This window comes from Erpetoichthys calabaricus, chromosome 18 (assembly GCF_900747795.2).
Source record: "Erpetoichthys calabaricus chromosome 18, fErpCal1.3, whole genome shotgun sequence".
NCBI classification, from domain to species: Eukaryota; Metazoa; Chordata; class Cladistia; order Polypteriformes; family Polypteridae; genus Erpetoichthys; species Erpetoichthys calabaricus.
In genome coordinates, this window is record NC_041411.2 from 74,524,105 (window position 1) to 74,538,021 (window position 13,917).

General features: G+C 38.8%; 1 protein-coding gene across 1 annotated transcript; it reads right to left on the minus strand.

Annotated features, from left to right (window-relative positions):
- Positions 1 to 296: 296 nt before the first annotated feature.
- On the minus strand, positions 297 to 12,451 carry terf2ip (telomeric repeat binding factor 2, interacting protein). Its single transcript, XM_028825356.2, has 4 exons — positions 12,337 to 12,451; positions 9,011 to 9,742; positions 3,724 to 3,917; positions 297 to 1,278 (listed from the first exon to the last, which is right to left on the minus strand). The coding sequence occupies exons 1-4, from the start codon at positions 12,434 to 12,436 to the stop codon at positions 727 to 729; spliced, it is 1,578 nt and encodes a 525-aa protein (XP_028681189.1). The 5' UTR covers positions 12,437 to 12,451; the 3' UTR covers positions 297 to 726.
- Between the last annotated feature and the right edge of the window lie 1,466 nt (positions 12,452 to 13,917).

Genomic DNA, 13,917 nt, shown 5'->3' on the forward strand with positions numbered 1-13,917 from the left:
TGTTTTGTAGTATAATGATCTCTTAAATGGTTTGTGGCTGCCAACTGTGGCTTTTGACGATTGCACATGTACACTTACCAATCCCATTTTTTTTTTTTTATAAATTGGACATAATAGTGATGTCTAAATAAAATGAATAGTGCTTTTGCTGATTCTATGGCGGGAGAGGTTACCCTGAAAGATTCCTGGAAAAACAGCTGTGGATACAAAAACTCGTTAGACAGCTGAATTACCTGTGCATAAGAAAAGAAATATATAAACATATATAAACACACATATATATGTTCACCATCTTCATAATTAATATGTTGGAAGCCAAACACCACAAACATCACTTTATTTCAGACTGCAGGGCATAAACCTTTTATCCAAAGCATGCGACATTTAGTGCGGAAAGAGTTGCGAACTTCCAGTACACATTAATTCTTTAATTACAAAATAAAGTAATATCAAGGAGATTTCTAACCAGACACAATACCATAATTTTAGTAAATTCTGGATGGATGCAAAAAAAAAAAAAGAAAAAAAAAAAAAAAAGGGTGTGCATATGCACATGTTAAAAAGAACAGTTTCAGTATAACTACTGCTACTTGATTATTTCTGGATTATCAAATCTTGCTTCAGATTAAGTCCTTTCTTTTTATGATAATTCAACATGATATTTTTACAATATGTAAAGTTTTTCTACAGGATGAAAGACGTATTAAAATAGTACAGCACAGGAGTCTACGTTTTTAAAAATGCCACTCTCTTCGCTACATTCTCATCTCCATACTTCTCCGACAGACGTTTTATTTGTGAAGGATCTCCTGACAACAGAGAAAGGTCATCTTGTCTTGTCCAAAGAGGTCTGTGATCTGGTCTACAGCCTGTGCGTAAGTAGTGCTTGGCAGCAGTGACATCACCACTGTTCTTCAAGAGCGCCTGCATGACATTAGTAAGGTCCTGGGAGAACTCTTCCTGCAGAATCTGCACAGCATTAACAGCACTGTCTATTTCTGCCTGGGAAGGACTGTATGAACTGGGGAGCATATCGTCTTGTGTTTGTGAAACCTGAACATGCGAGTCATCATTCATCACAAAGTCAGAAAGTCCAGTGGTGGGTTTTTTTGCACCTTCTGATTTGGATCCTTTATTTATTTCATTATTTCTGGTTTCACAAACCTCACTCCGAATTGAGTTTCTGTGGATTTGATTGGCAGTGCCATTACTTCTACCTGGGCATTCACTGCTCACATCAAGTTCTGGAGTTTCATCATCAGATGGTAAATTACTAATCTGAAAGACAGTTAATAGATTCATTAAACAGAACTTTGTGTGATTATGTAATTTACTTTCATTACATCCATTTATCCATTAATTTCCCAAACTCACATCAATTGCAAGCTCACTGATATCAGAACTACTAGAGACAAGATCTTGGATATAATTTCAGTTCACTGCAGGGCATATCCACACTTAGTCATCAATTACTTTTAAATCCTTCAGAAATACAGGGGGAACGTACAAATCTGACCCAAAGAGTGGATGGACTTATCACCCGGTTTCTATTAGACATCAGTGTTAAACTTTTGACCATTTTGCTTCCCCCCTTTCAACAGTCACATATTTAAATCCATAGTTTGCTCAGATTTACATTTCATTTAGTTACAACTCTAGACCACAAGCCCAGTCACCCCTCAACAATGTCACTATACCCACAATTGTTACCACATAACCTCAGAATCAACCAACATGTGCCAAGTTGACATGGCCAGGTTAATGACACATAGAAATAAAAAGCATAACTGAATACAACTGGAAGGCATCAATTAAGGAAATTTTCTAAAAAATTAGATTAGCAGTAAGGCATAGTGGTACCAACTTTAGATAAGGTGTCCCTAAGTATGCTGTACTTACCATGTAATTACCTGTATAAATACATAGCAACTAGGTGTTATTACATTGTATTTACTGTGTAACACAGTGCAATGCTGTGATTACGCACTCACTTGTAATTGTTATTCTACAACTTATATACATATATACACTGTATACATTTAGTGTATTATGCAATAATGCTATAATTAAGTACTCAATAGTAATTGTTATTCCACAATTTTAATAAGTACATCTCTCTATTATTAAAAAAAATCTTGGAAGGAGACGAGACGTGATTTTCTCAGAAAGACACTTGTATGTCCCGTGAGAAAGAGATTTAACCACGTCCAGGGCTGGAAATAAAGGACAAAGAATAGATGACAAAAGTAGAATGTTGTAAAGAATATAAACATGTTGGCGCGGTACACATGCAGAGCAGGTTTGAGATAATGGAAATACGAAAATTCAAAAGTCTCAAAAAAAGGATAGGAAAGATTGCATTAGCGCAAACAAATGGAAATTATTACTCGGTCAAATAACGGAACAGGGAAAAGAGATCGAATATATTGTTCGGATTTAAACTTTAAGTAGGAGACTTGTGGATTGTCTAACTGGTGTTGCCAGCGAGAATTAAAAGTTTCCAAAAACAATGGCGTGGTATTTAGTTCCGTGAGACGGAGACTTTTAACATGAGATTCTTTCAAGTCACGCCCTACTTACAAAGTATTTTCAAACAAGACCACAGTCATCTAACCTCAGTCGTGTGAATGCTTTTGGCAGACATTCTTCCTGCTCTCTCAGCTCTTATAAATTTTATCAGGACAATAATTTTATACGTTCTAGATGACACGTCAACAACAAAGCGAAGAAGAAAGAGCATGGACAAACATTCGAAAAAGTCATTTTATTTATTAGAGAGAAAGAAACGAAATTCACTCACAGGCAGTCATACGTTGCGTTGTCGCAATGTAAGTCCAAACACAGAATCAAAATTCAATGCAAACTTGAAGTAAAGTTAATTCCAAATATGGTTTTTACTAAAGTTTTAAAGTAAAAGCGAAAATAATGCATATGTAACAATTCCCACGAAAATAACAATCTCTTTAAATTGTATATCCGGTAAACCAAACCTGGGGGTGGGCGAGTGAAGCGAGCAGGGGGCAGAACCCCCTAGTATGTATAAATGGGGAATAACAATTACTAGTGAGTGCTTAATCACAGCATTACACTGTGTTACACAGTAAGTACAAGGTAATAACACCTAGTTACTCCATGGTAATTACAGCATAATTAGGGACACCTAATCTAAAGTGATACAGACATAGCATTAGGAAACATCTTTCACTCTGGAAACATAGAACACAGATACAGCTAAAGAAGTAGAAATGCTGTTTGTTACAAAGGTCACTTTACACACCCATCTCAGAGCTCTCCCTCACTCCAAGTGTTAGCTTTGTTCCTCTTATCTTCAGACATGATTCCTTCCAAAATACCTCACTACAACCTAGCAGAGGAACAAGCATGGGAATTTGATGGACAAATGAAAACATCAAAAACTGAATAAGAAGCTTACTTGACTATGTGTTTTTCATCTGTATGTCTTACTAATAGTTTTTTGACATTGCTTGCACAAGAGTGGGCATGTATTAAAGACAATTGAAAAAAATTCATAAAACAATTCTCTATTTGTACCAATATTTGTTTTTTCTCTTAACATTAAAGGAACAGCCATATTTAAAACATCATGCTATTCCTATTATTTTTGATAGATATGTATGGTTATTTCACACAAGATATAAAAACATGAAATAATAAACATAGCACATTTTAAATATCATCTGAGGTGGGTTTATCCTGCCTTACCTCTAACTCGGAGACAGAATTCAGAAGAATCCCCGACTTCTTCTTTGCAGTTTCATTCTCTCTGCTTTCTAAGCTCTGTCCTCCAGTTTTTAGCAGTTCTTTGCAATTTGTGTCTTCTTTTGATTTTTGCAGGGCTTCCTTGCTTTGCATGTCATGCGCCGTCACACCTGGTACACATAGTGGTTGTTTCTGCACTGAAGTAAACCTAATAATTAGATTTCTGTCATACAAAACTAGTGATTGTTCACAGATTCAAGTAACAAAATGCAAAGATCAGAGTAATCCTGAACTAAACATAACAAATCAGAATGACTGAATGATACCTGTTGTAGGCAGCAATGTCACACACAGTGGTACCTTGAGATACGAGCTTAATTCGTTCCGTGACTGAGCTCATAAGTCAAAATGCTCGTATCTCAAATCAGTTTTCCCCATTGAAATTGAAATGAAATTAATTTGTCAGCCCCCAAAAACACACCCCAATTTTTTGTTAAATGTTGTCAACATAAGAAAAATGTATTTATAATGAACAAATATTGTATACAATAAAAATAAAACCTAATAAATAAAAGAGAATCTGAGGAAATAAACAGATGTTGATGAAGCCGATTAGCGTATTGTAATGTTTTTTTCTTTCACTTTTGCTTAACTTAATTTTCTTCTTCACTAGTTTTTTTCTTTTTTGCCACGCTTTCCTCACTTTGATTCTCAAGGCGTTTTAACAGAAACCTATCCAAGGAGCTTTGTTTAGTCCTCCCCTTTAGATTGTTTCTAAAATGAGTTAGGCAAGTGTCATTAAATAGCGCCCCTGCACTATCAATTGCTATTTTTTCAGGGTTTCTTTTCAAGAAAGTCAAATGTTAGGCAAATGTCATTAAATAGAGCTGCTGCACAATCAGTTGCAACTTTTTCAGGGTGTTTCTTTTCTTTAAAGTTCGAAACCATTTCCCACATTGCAAACACTTCCTTTATCTCACTTTATGAGGTAACCTCCTCCGCCTCTGCCTCCTCCGTGATACCGTTGCCACGTCTGTAGTTCCGTCAACTCCTCCGTCGTCAGTTCCTCGGAATGTGCGGCGACAAGCTCTTTGATGGCTCGTATTTCGAATTTTGGCTCACAACTCAAAGCAAAAAAATCGACCTAGTGACGGCCCGTATCTCAAAATACTCGTTCGTTGGGGCACTTGTATCTCAAGGTACCACTGTACTATGATTAATGAAGGTTCACTCGAAACCCCCAGTACATATTTTATGTTGTGCAATACATAGCATATTTCATGGTTACACTATGCTTATTCTTGTTTTACATATAGTTGCTTTAGACCAAGGGTTCCCAAACTTTTTTCAGCCGCAGACCCCTTTACCAAAAACTTTTAAAACCGTCGACCCCCTAATTACATGCAATGGTTTTTCATATCCGCACTTGCTTTGATATGTTCGATAAGACAATGAACAGACATGTTTGTGCTACATGTATTTTCATGCATTCTTACGTGTGACTCTTTTAATGACACATTTTACCTTTTCGTTCGCAAATTTGGTATGTAATGTGTTTTTTTTAAATGATTTTACTTCTTAATTAGGTACCTATTGGAATCATAGATATTTTGAAGTAACAAACAAATAGCAGTAGTAAGGGGGTCTATTTTTGCTGTCGTTGACCCCCAAATTTTTTCATTGGAACTATCGACCCCTAGAAAGTTCAAATCGACCCCAGGGGGTCAATATCGACCACTTTGGGAACCCTTGCTTTAGACCTTTCATATTTTTTTAATTCATATTTCAAGAAAGACATAAGTTTTATCCGTGTGACAAAAATTAAGCTTGCAAACACTATTAAATGCAAAAAAAATTTCCTATTGTAAAACCTGGCAAATCTGTGCATGCAAGAGTAAACAAGAAATGTGACTTAGTGTTAGTTTGTGCCTGAAAGGTAATGTTTCTGTGCTTGGACTTGTAAGCAATAGAAGTCTGCCTATAGATTACTACAAAAAGTGAATTGTGGGTTCACCCTGATTAGTGGGTAAATTCTGGCTAGACTCTGCAAAGGATTAAGCATATTTGAAAATGTATGAATATTTAAACCTGTGATTTGGGACAGCAAGGGAACACAGGAAAAAGACATGCCTTGTCCCGCGTTTGCTTGTTGGTGGCAGGAGTGAGGATGAAGATGCACTTTTATCAGTTCAAGCCAGGCAGGTGAATACTTGCTATCTAATCCATTTGTGGAGCAGAGCATTACCAAGCATTTCACCTGATAAGAAACATATTTGTGAGCACAGTTAATGATAGGTTTGTTATTTGTTATAAAATATCTTTAAATCTTAAAAGTACTAGGGGGCTTTGCCCCCTGCTCGCTTCGCTCGCCCAACCCTGGGTTTGGTTTACCGGATATACAATTTAAAGAGATTGTTATTTTCATAGAAATTGTCACATATGCATTATTTTCACTTTTACTTTAAAACTTTTGTAAGAAACTGGGCAAGCTGATGATGACAAATGCAGTATAAAGTGATGAACAGTACTTAAATGCCTCTTGATTTAATCTTAAAACAGTGCTTTGCGAGACTGGTATTGGAACACATTAAAAAGAATATTCCAGATAGTCATGATGGCCTCCAGCTTGCATATTGTCACAGAGGATGCTATTTCCCTTGCACTCCATATCATCTTAGCACATCTGGGTTATAAAAACTGTTATACCAGTGTCCTGTTTACAGACTATATCTAAGCAATTAATTGTGTTTTCCAAGCAAAGATGACCACCAAATCCATCAATTTAGGGCTCAGCGCTGCTCTCTGCCATTGGATTTTAGACTTCCTAACCAACAGACCTCAGCACGTTCAGATTGGCAGAATCACATTATCCATGCTGACCCTTAGCAGGACCACTCCACAGGGTTAACGCAGTGAGCCCCCTTCTGTACTCCTTGCTCACTTGCAATTGTGGGGTTAGTCACAGCTCCTACTCCATCATTAAATTTGCTGATGACACCATCATCACAGGCCTGATCACAAACAATGACAAGATAGCTTACAGAGAAGAGGTCTATCAGATGACTCTGCAGCGCCAATCTCTAGACAAATCTCTCTCCTATTTGACACCTCTTGTCAAAAAGGCTAACTATTGCCTCTACTTCCTCAGATACAGTGCATCCAGAAAGTATTCCCAGCGCATCACTTTTTCCACATTTTGTTATGTTACAGCCTTAATCCAAAATGGATTAAATTCATTTTTTTCCTCAGAATTCTACACACAACACCCCATAATGACAACGTGAAAAAAGTTTACTTGAGGTTTTTGCAAATTTATTAAAAATAAAAAAAAAAACTGAGAAATCCCATGTACATAAGTATTCACAGCCTTTGCCATGAAGCTCCAAATTGAGCTCAGGTGCATCCTGTTTCCCCTGATCATCCTTGAGATGTTTCTGCAGCTTCATTGGAGTCCACCTGTGGTAAATTCAGTTGGTTGGACATGATTTGGAAAGGCACACACCTGTCTATATAAGGTCCCACAGTTGACAGTTCATGTCAGAGCACAAACCAAGCATGAAGTCAAAGGAATTGTCTGTAGACCTCCGAGACAGGATTGTCTCGAGACACAAATCTGGGGAAGGTTACAGAAAAATGTCTGCTGCTTTGAAGGTCCCAATGAGCACAGTGGCCTCCATCATCCGTAAGTGGATGAAGTTTGAAACCACCAGGACTCTTCCTAGAGCTGGCCAGCCATCTAAACTGAGCGATCGGGGGAGAAGGGCCTTAGTCAGGAAGGTGACCAAGAACCCGATGGTCACTCTGTCAGAGCTCCAGAGGTCCTCTGTGAAGAGAGGAGAACCTTCCAGAAGGACAACCATCTCTGCAGCAATCCACCAATCAGGCCTGTATGGTAGAGTGGCCAAAATTCTCTGGCCTAATGAGACAAAGATTGAACTCTTGGGTGTGAATGCCAAGCGTCACGTTTGGAGGAAACCAGGCACCGCTCATCACCAGGCCAATACCATCCCTACAGTGAAGCATGGTGGTGGCAGCATCATGCTATGGGGATGTTTTTCAGCGGCAGGAACTGGGAGACTAGTCAGGATTATGGAAAACATGACTGCAGCAATGTACAGAGACATCCTGGATGAAAACCAGCTCCAGAGCGCTCTTGACCTCAGACTGGGGCGACGGTTCATCTTTCAGCAGGACAACGACCCTAAGCACACAGCCAAGATATCAAAGGAGTGGCTTCAGGACAACTCTGTGAATGTCCTTGAGTGGCCCAGCCAGAGCCCAGACTTGAATCCGATTGAACATCTCTGGAGAGATCTTAAAATGGCTGTGCACCGACGCTTCCCATCCAACCTGATGGAGCTTGAGAGGTGCTGCAAAGAGGAATGGGCGAAACTGGCCAAGGACAGGTGTGCCAAGCTTGTGGCATCATATTCAACAAGACTTGAGGCTGTAATTGCTGCCATAGGTGCATCGACAAAGTATTGAGCAAAGGCTGTGAATACTTATGTACATGGGATTTCTCAGTTTTTTTATTTTTAATAAATTTGCAAAAACCTCAAGTAAACTTTTTTCACGTTGTCATTATGGGGTGTTGTGCGTAGAATTCTGAGGAAAAAAATGAATTTAATCCATTTTGGAATAAGGCTGTAACATAACAAAATGTGGAAAAAGTGATGCGCTGTGAATACTTTCTGGATGCACTGTATCTAAGGGAAGCTTGCATTTCTCCAACTGTTGTCATAATTCACGACAACAAAGAGCATCAAGAGAGGAATGCAAAGAGCATGAATAAACATTAAGGATCATGCTGAGCCTTTAAGACTTATTACCAAGAGAATTAAACGTTCATCATGATAATTACTCCAAACGAGTTACAAACACAAGAGCTACTTGAAGTGGGAGTCTACAAATGGACGACTAACAGTATCAGCCTGGTCTCGACCTCAACATAACTTAATCTAAGTGACTTGAATGGGGAAAAGAACAAAAAGTAGGAAAAGTTAAATGCGACTTATAGAATGCGACTTAAAGAATTTGCCACAGGAATGCTCGAAAAAATATTAAACAACAGTGTACCAATTGCTTCAGTTTTGCATACATGCACTTTCATAGTCTGCATGTTTCAATAAATGAGTAAATTTAATATGAGAACCGAAAAAGTGAAATTTTCTTCAAGTGCTCAGTGACTAAACCCACTCCCTGCAGGTAAAGCCTCATTAAGGAAATCGCTTTGCAACTCACTGTCCTTCAAGTGTAAATAATATAAAAGACGGTACCTCATTATACTCACCAGGTACTACTGCAGAGGGACATAGGAAGGACTGTTTGCTGGGTTCTCGCTGTTTCGGTGTGGAGAATATTAGTGCTTGCTTGTTAGAAGCTGCAATGTACTCCTCATTCTTGTCAGAAGACCTTTGCCTGGCCAGATACTTCCGATAATGATCTTTCATTGACTGCCAAGTGTGGCTGGTTACCTCTTCCTTCTCCATCCTTTGCCAGATTTTATTTCCTTTAACCAGATAATCCCTGGCATCATGTTTCTTTAGATATTCCAAGATGGCCACGTCCTCCTCTTTGCTATATGAAACCCGTCCAGATAAGCTGGACTTTCGGTTATCAAAAGAATGTTCCGCACTTGTGGAAGGGGAATCTCGGCTGGTGTCTCTCAAGCGTCCACTTAGACTACGTTTTCTCCTGTTTGAAAACTTGTAGCTTTCAGAATTTAGCCTCTCATTTCTTTCTATGCAATCAATGATAAACTGAGTTGAAACTGATTCTAAATTGCCACTTTCCTCTGCTTCTTTTGAGTCAACCAAGGATATTGCTCCAGGCTCCTGAACGCGGCAGATGACTCCACCACCCTGCTCAATCATAGAAGCAAAGCGCCGCTTCAGGGTGCCAGGTCTCAAGAAGAAGCGCATGGGACTGCCAGTGTCATCAGTGAAAAGAGTCCTGGTTTGAGGAAGAGGGTCATCGACCTGCCGGAGGGACACTCTGTCAGAAGGGGACAGCATTTTCAGGCCTAGAAAGGAATGTCAAGAAATATCGTAGTGAGGTTTAAATTACATTCTGTGTGTTCGACTTCAAAATCCAATTAAAGCAGAATAATTTAAATCTGCCACATACTCCAGAAACATTTGGTTAAATCAGGGGTCCTCAATCACAGTCCTGGAGGGCTGCAGTGGCTGCAGGTTCTTAATAAGAAGCCCTTATTGCTCAAGTAACACTTCTGCTTCACTTTAGTTGTCTCGCTCATTAAGATTTTGAACCCTTATTGCTTATTTTAGTCTTAAACAGCCATATTCTTGGCTTTTAATTGCTCCTAATTAGCAATAACATGCAAATGACAAAAGAGACCAGCATTTCTCCATTTAGCTTGTGACCATTTACACCTGTGTGCATTGATCATGCACTATTGGGTTTAATTAAATACTTGGAAGGAAACTGAAGAGGAAAAAGTGAAGGACTGAGAATTGCTCATCCATTTTAGCCTTCAAATCATTTGGATGATATCCTTAGAGAGGGAAAGAAAATCCAGGATATGAGAATGAGCTGACAAAGAAGAATTAAAGCAATAACAAGCCATGAAATTAAATTATTGGCAAGAATCGCTTTCTAATTAAGCAACTAGGTTAGAACAAAAACCTGCAGCCACTGCGCACCTCCAGGACTGTGATTGAGGAACCCTGGTTTAAATATTAAAACTTAACTAGTAGATATATAGTTATTATTGAGTAGTTAAGAAAAAAAAAATCAACACTCTTTTACTTTCGATAAGAATATTACATTAGAAAATGTTCATGGAGAATGCTGTTGACCAATTAGCTAATGCAGGTAGCATATTTCTGTTTTCATTTTAAGATGCAATCAGTAGTTAATTGTGATCACCATCCCTAAATGAAAGTATGATCAATAATAAGTAATTTAAACTGTCAAAACACTTAAGGTATAAATACGGAAACAACTGCAGTACATTTGAGTTATAAAATTTCTTTGGCGCCCTGTGTCAATGGTTAGGAGCACGTGCTGATACAGCGCATTGCAGCACCCACCACATGACAAACCAACTGAGGACCCCAGATTGGGACCCGAGTTTAGCCATGCAACAGGTGACACCTCAGCACCACACAAGTGGAAAGGAACCAGTGTGAGATTTTTCGCGGTGGCTGGAGTGCCAATTCTGCCACCAACCCCCAAGTTTTCCCTACTTGCAGGGCTAGATGCAGATTAACGTCATACCCAGGTCGGAGCAATTGCAGGTTAAGGGCTTTGCTCAAGGGCCCAATGAAGTAGAGTCACTTTTGGCAGTTATGGGATTCGAACTGGCAAGGTTGCCAGTGCAAATCCCTAGCCTTAGAGCCACCACTCCACCCATGTGTCCAAAGAAAGTTGTTAAATACACTACATGATACAACTGCCCTTATTAGTAAATATTAATAAAACAGGAATGTTGTTTTCATCTGTTACAATGTAGACTTAGCCTAATTTCATTTTTTGCATTCCATTATTAAATGTTTGTCCATTAAAAACATAACTTGTTAAAAAAAAAAAATTATATATATATATATATATATAAGTAACCACCCATACAATCAGATTGTGATTCAGACTACGAATGCCGTGAATATATATATTATACACACACACACACATACATACATACATACATACATACATACATACATAAAATACTATGTTTTAATTATACAATATCTGTAACTTTTTCAAATTCATTTGGACATTACAGGAATTTCAACAAGAACAGGCCATTCAGCCTAGCAAAGCTCAGTAATCCTATCTACCTAATTTCTCCAAAAAAACATCAAGCTGAATTTTGAAGGTACCTAAAACAAAATATGGGAAGACTCTGAATAAGCAGGCTAAGGATGCAGAAAAAGTTATGTTTCTGGCAGTGGTTAAGGAGGAAAGATAAGAACTGGGGTGCACGTGCCCCCCGAAGTCAGCAGTTGGATTTGAGCAGCAGTGCCAGTACGCCTTTTGCTGGGAACAAGATGCAGAGAATAACATCTGGAAGAAGAACACCACGAGAAGAGAGTTTCCTGGATTAAAGGGGCAAAAATGTCAACGAAGAGAGGCTCCTGGATGACGATTCTGTAGTTAAGAAACAACGGCCAGCAAATAATATACCTACCTGTATATCAAACTTTAATGTAAAGCCCAGGGTTTCTGGTAAATTTTCACATAACAGATCCTCCACCAGGTATTCGCAGAATAAACCCCGTTGCTAGGAGCCTAGCGAGGTGACTCACTGTGAAGTTGCGGGAATGTCCATACAAAACATACATTAATAAAAAGGCCTTAATATCTGCTTCATCTCACAGAATAAAAAGCCTATGCGTGTTCGTAACGAACACAGGACACTGCCCTAGTTATTCGAGCGTTTTGCATATTTCTCAGGACGTCGTACCTATATAAGTCAGACTGCTCGCTATGCGTGTAAAAATCTATCGGAGGTAATTTACAACGCGTCTTTTATCAGTTTTGTTACATCGTAGCTATGATTTCCAGCTCTCATAAAATGCGCACAATGATAAACGCAATTATAACATTACAAATTGGCACATCAATACTAGCAGTCGCACAACTTAAACTTACAGTATTCATAAGTCGCTTGCACTTCCCTCCTCCGGCATCCATAAGTGGCGGGCACTGGCGGCAGGAAACACACTTCCGTTCTTTGTGACGTCAGAGACATTGAACACAGCGCACGCGCATTCGGAGCATTGAAAGTCTCCTCGTGGAAATACGAAAATAAAGCGGGGAAACTGCTTCGCTAAGCTCTCAAACCTTATGTAAATCACAACTGAGCATTCATCTAGTGTTTTATGAAGATTATCAATTTGCGGGCTAAATACTTCACACCGATTTACCAGGAGGCTGAGGTAAATGACATCGCCACACCTTTCCACTATGACAGCTTTGCTGATGAAATGTTGGACATGGAGATGGCAACGACACACGTTTGTTTATCTCAGGGGTAGGCAACGTCGGTCCTGGTGAGCCGCAGTGGCTACAGGTTTTCATTCCAACCCAATTGCTTAATTAGAAACCAATCATTGCCAATCTCAGACCATATTTAATTTTATGGCTTGTTAGTCTGTGCAATGTAAGGCTCTTATATCGTAGATTTTTTTCCTTTCCAAAGATATCATCCAAATGATATGAAGCCTAAAACAGATCATTTTCAGTCTGTCACATTTTTCTATTAAGTGTTTTATTAAATCAAACAGTGCATGATGAACACACACAGATGTAATTGGAAAAAAGCTAGCTGGAGAACTGCTGGCTGCTTTGTCTTTTACGTCTTATTGCTAATAAGGAGCAATTGAAACACTGAATGCAGCAGTTTAAGATTGAAATAAGCAATTAAGGTTGGAGAACCTTAACAAGCGAGACCACTAAAATGAAGCATCAAAATGTCACTTAAGCAATATGTGCTTCATCAGCAATAATTGAGTTCTCGTTAAGGAACTGGGTTGGAACAAAAACCTGCACATACTGCGGCTCACCAGGACCGACGTTGCCTACCCCTGGTTTATCTCATACTCAATTCTAGAGGCTCCCGGTTTTCACCCCAACTACTTTCAAAATTAGTCGCCAATTACTGTTTCTAATGATCTAATGGAACATACTTGGACCCAAAAGATATCGCATCGCAAACATTTTTTGTAATAAAATGCAATGCGTGTGTAATTCCAACAGACGACGCATCACACACGACTCAGCTTTTACGAATCTCATACCAAATTGCATCCACCTTAAAAAAAGTTTCTGTGTGTCCAGTTGCTATGTAACTGCCATTCCAAAAGATGGCGAATCACAAATAATTAAGGTAAAAATGCATTGCATTTGTTCTTCCAATAGATAGCACGTCACAAACATTAATACTAATTTCACGAATCCCATACCAAATTGCACCCACCTTAATAAAAGCATTTCTCTGTGTCCGTCTGGTTGAATCCCATACCAAATTGCACCCACCTTAATAAAAGCATTTGTCTGTGTCCGTCTGGTTATATGTCACTGTTATTCCGACAGATGGCGTATCACGAGCATTTTTAGTAAAAAAAATGCATTGCATTTGTCATTCCACTAGATGGCGCAAAATAAACATTAACACATCTTTTACGAATTTCATAGCAAACGGCATGTGCGCTGATAGGCTCGCTGAAGCCA

What these genes read in the sequence shown, in the direction of transcription:
- terf2ip (XM_028825356.2), bottom strand. Translation starts at nt 12,436, where the DNA reads ATGTCTCTGACGTCACAAAGAACGGAAGTGTGTTTCCTGCCGCCAGTG. An exon ending in TCCCTCTGCAGTAGTACCTG is followed by an intron (nt 3,918 to 9,010) that starts GTGAGTATAATG and finishes GGTTTACTTCAG; the next exon opens with TGCAGAAACAACCACTATGT. An exon ending in ATTCTGTCTCCGAGTTAGAG is followed by an intron (nt 1,279 to 3,723) that starts GTAAGGCAGGAT and finishes ACTGTCTTTCAG; the next exon opens with ATTAGTAATTTACCATCTGA.